The sequence below is a fragment of the Ricinus communis genome, chromosome 8, assembly GCF_019578655.1.
Source record: "Ricinus communis isolate WT05 ecotype wild-type chromosome 8, ASM1957865v1, whole genome shotgun sequence".
NCBI classification, from domain to species: domain Eukaryota; kingdom Viridiplantae; phylum Streptophyta; class Magnoliopsida; order Malpighiales; family Euphorbiaceae; genus Ricinus; species Ricinus communis.
In genome coordinates, this window is record NC_063263.1 from 25,845,704 (window position 1) to 25,849,956 (window position 4,253).

At 33.1% G+C, this 4,253-nt stretch overlaps 1 protein-coding gene across 1 annotated transcript; it reads left to right on the forward strand.

Annotated features, from left to right (window-relative positions):
* The first annotated feature begins 632 nt into the window (after positions 1-632).
* On the forward strand, positions 633-3,540 carry LOC8281023 (aluminum-activated malate transporter 2). The gene is made up of 6 exons (XM_002513668.3): positions 633-958; positions 1,084-1,224; positions 1,667-1,939; positions 2,489-2,601; positions 2,692-2,838; positions 2,970-3,540. The coding sequence occupies exons 1-6, from the start codon at positions 676-678 to the stop codon at positions 3,369-3,371; spliced, it is 1,359 nt and encodes a 452-aa protein (XP_002513714.3). The 5' UTR covers positions 633-675; the 3' UTR covers positions 3,372-3,540.
* Positions 3,541-4,253: the final 713 nt, after the last annotated feature.

The following is a 4,253-nucleotide window of genomic DNA, read 5'->3' on the forward strand; positions in this document are numbered from 1 at the left end:
GTAGGTCATCAAATGGAATGTGTTTTTTGTGGATGCCCAAACATAGGCAGTGTGTTGCATATAGTTTTTCAATCAATAAATTAATGAAACTTAAAGAAAAAACTTATTTTTATAATAAGATTAATATATATTTCTTGAATGTAGTCAAATTTAGTTATGTGACAAGTCGAACTTATTAATCATCATTAATGATAGATTTCTTTTATTCTAAAAAACTGAAGAAAAGAAGAGAGAAATAAATGCAAAAAATATTTTTAAATTAATTATATTTTTTCCTCATAAAAAAAAATCTCATAAGTTTAGAATTCATTCAAAAGCTCTTTCAAATTTGATAAATTTAATTTAGTTATAGTTAATTCCAAACATTTAATGAGATATGCCGAACACATAAAGTGTGATTTCCAGATCAACTTTATGGAATTATTTTTATCGAACACAATATAAAAGTTGACTTTTTATATCTATAGTATAGATTTGACATTGATTCATCATCACCAACTTGGATAAGCTCTTTTCTTCCGCGTGTGCGGCAACAGCCAAAGAAGCTGAAGAACATAATTTCAAATCCCACAGCTCTATATAAATGGAGGAATGCACAAACTTTTCTGACATACATTTAATAATTTCTTGCTCCTACAATTTTTAGCTTAAATCTTCTTTTTCCTGAAAGGAGCTATGGAAATAACATTTCCAAGTCGAGGGATTGAGAATTTTGGTTGTTTTAGAAGCCTGATAATGAGTTTCCCAAGAAAATCATGGCCAAAGGTGGTTGATTTGTGGAGAAAAATAGCAAAACTTGGAAAGGACGATCCAAGGAGGATCATCCATTCCCTAAAAGCAGGATTGGCTCTTATTCTTGTTTTGTTATTATACTATTTGGATCCAGTTTATGATAGTTTTGGCGCTAATGCTATATGGGCAATTATAACAGTAATCATTATGATTGAATTTTCTGTGGGTAAGCACAAAAATTATGCAGTTTCTTTTCACTTGATCAGCACGGACAAACATTTTGGATATGTTTATCTAATAATATATTGCCAGTAGCTTCATTTAAATCAAATGTTTCTAATATTCTTTCAGGAGCAACTATTGGAAAAGGCTTGAACAGAACTTTAGCTACGTTGGTAGCCTGTGCTCTAGGTTTTGGAGCTCATTCCTTAGCTTCTCTTTCTGGAGAAACCGGGAAGCCCATACTAATTGCCATTTTCATCTTTATAATAGGTAAACTGTCGTATACAGTCACTGCATGGCTTAACTATTTACTATAACTGATAGCCATTAGTTCATAATTATGAATTGTTTGATAAAACTTACTCATTATTACGGACAGTTTGTCACAGTTATTGATAAAACTTACTCATTATTATGGAGTTATTCATAAAATTTATTCAATGTATTTCTTATAATATTTTTTATTAAATAAATTATTTAAATTATAATTGATTTCTTTTTTTTCTAACAAACCTGTAAGGAAATTGACTATTGGACAGCTTTACATAGTGTTGGGAGAGAGCAGGTGCACTTGGGAATATTTAATCGCTAGTCGGGCAGTAATGTCTTGTCACATACAGTGCATATTGGCCACAAAAGGGCCTAAGTTTAATTAGGAAATTAGATAATTAAGTATATTTGAGTTACTAATGTTTAGGTCTATTTAGTGCAGCTGCAGCAGTGTCATTCACAAGATTTTTCCCAGGATCGCAGGCAAGATATGATCATGGACTTGTGGTGTTCATTTTGACATTCTCTTTGATATTGATATCGGGTTATAGAGAGGAAGAGATTTTAAAAATGGCCAAGGAAAGAATATTGACAATCCTTATAGGTGCCTGCATCGTCGTTCTTGTAACTACTTGCATTTGTCCAGTCTGGATGGGCGAGGATCTTCACAGTCTAGTTGCTGGCAACTTGGATAAACTTGGGACCTTTCTGGAAGGTAGATCCTTTCTCTCTGGGTGTGCTTATAACTTTTCATGCACCAAGTTAATGCGCGAATTGCGTCATAAATGGTGATCCCAACTTTAGTTTGCCTTATGAATTAATTTTTTTTTTTGTTATGGTAGCTACCTAGATGCACTTTTTCGCCTGTTTAATAAATTAAGCATAATCCTGTTATATTTCAGCAATTAATAGACATTTAACTATATCAGAATTTCTTTCTTTTTTTAAGTATTTTGGAAACAAATTAAATATTTACTTTGACAATTAATATCCTTTTTTTCTTTGGAAATTTGAGATTATTTTTCTTTTATATCATTTAAAAATAAAGTTTACAATACTTGTGGGGAGTAGTTCAAATAAAAAAATATTTATTTTAAAAATAAAAAATCTTGAGTTCAAATTATGGCTTTTAAGACCACCGTAAGAAGATGACTAAGATAAATATAACTATATCTCGTAATCTATTCTCATACCCACAAACAAGTTTAAAATCCAATATAATTGCTCACGTATGTCTAATAGACTCTTTTGGAACACCTTACAGGATTTGGACGTGAATACTTCAAAGTTTATGAAGATGGGAAGCTCAAAGACGGTAATTCATTACACCAAGGATACAAGACTGTTCTAACCTCTAAATGCAATGAAGAAATCATGGTATACATGATACATATGTTAAAAAGTTCTAAGTGTTTGTGCTTCCATATATTGTTCAATCCATACAACTCAGATGTCAATCTCTTCCAGGTCAATTTAGCTCGGTGGGAACCAGCGCATGGTCGTTTCAGATGCGGCCATCCATGGAAACAGTACGCAAAAATTGGAACTTTGGCACGACAATGTGCCTACAAGATTCAAGATCTTAACAGCCTGCTTATGAACTCTGCGATCCAAGTATAATTTTTGTTTCATATATGTTGAATCATATAAATACTGATGGCCACGACCCTAAACATACAATAATCAACCCAAACTTAAGACAAATACATTCCATACTTAAGTTATTATGATTAATGCAATTGCAGAATCCTTCAGATATACGAAGAAAAATTCAAGAGCCTTGCAGGCAAATCAGCTCCGAATGTGGAAAAGCTCTCAAGGAATTAGCATCATCAATAGTTGAAATGACGAGGACAAATTTGGATGCTTGCCATATCGCAAACTCAAAACTTGCAGCTGAAAACCTCAAATCCATTGTCAAGAAAGGGCAGTGGGGAGAATCAGATCTCCTGTATGTAATACCAACAGCTGCTTTAGCATCACTTCTGTTGGAGGTCATTGAATGTACTGAGAAAGTTGCTGAGGCTGTGCATGAATTGGCTTTATTGGCAGGTTTCAGGAGCATGGAAATTATAGTGCTAACAGAATCTATCAGCCAAATTAATCCTGCCAACGTAGAGAGTCATGAAATCACCATAAGGGAGTGATTTAATATGAAAACTTGTAGGTCAGGCTGAATAAGATCAGGGAAGCGGGGATGCCGCTGTTCATGCTTTTGTATATGATGACTCAAATTCTAATAGTCGTCACATTATGCGGTTATTATTCTTATATTAATTTCGCCTGTGACGTGGGTTACCCGCTTAACTTTTTATTTGTGAGGCGTCGTCCAAGTTTCAATCAGAAAATAAATCTGGAACACTAATTTTTGGCTGCAATCCCACCAAATGAGATGACTTACTATCTTGTGAGGCATTTCCAAGCAACGCCCAAAGAATAAATCTGGAACACTCATTTGCAACTACAATCTCATTAAATGAGATAACTTACCATCTCGTGCTTTGGCTTGTATTTAGTTCATTCGATTAGAGTTGACACCTTATATTTTCTAAGCAGAAGTACAAGAAAAAATCCATCTTGGCTCCATTAATATATTAGCTCTAGAAATGCGCTAGTCTCGAAGCCAAGAAGGGTTGGAAAACTAAGTCTAGGTTATTTTGTTTTTATAATAATAATATTTTTATTAATATAAAATGGAAATAAAAACTTCCAGTTGAGGAGAACTACCCCAAACCAATTGGCTTCTCGAATACAAACCTAGATAGAATTCCTATCTTCCAATTGTAAGTGAAAAAACCCCAAATACTTTAACATTGCAGAAGATAACGAAAATAACAGCATAACTAACAATTGAAGATTAAGTTTAAGTGCAAAATAAACTATAAAGCAATATTAAAACACATAAAGCTTAACAAAATTATCGAGTGACACTATAGCCAAACAATCCAATCAATTTCCTTTAAAGTTCCTTTTTTTGCCAAACTGTCAGCAACTAAGTTTGCTTTTTTTTTTTTTGGAAGATGTGTGAC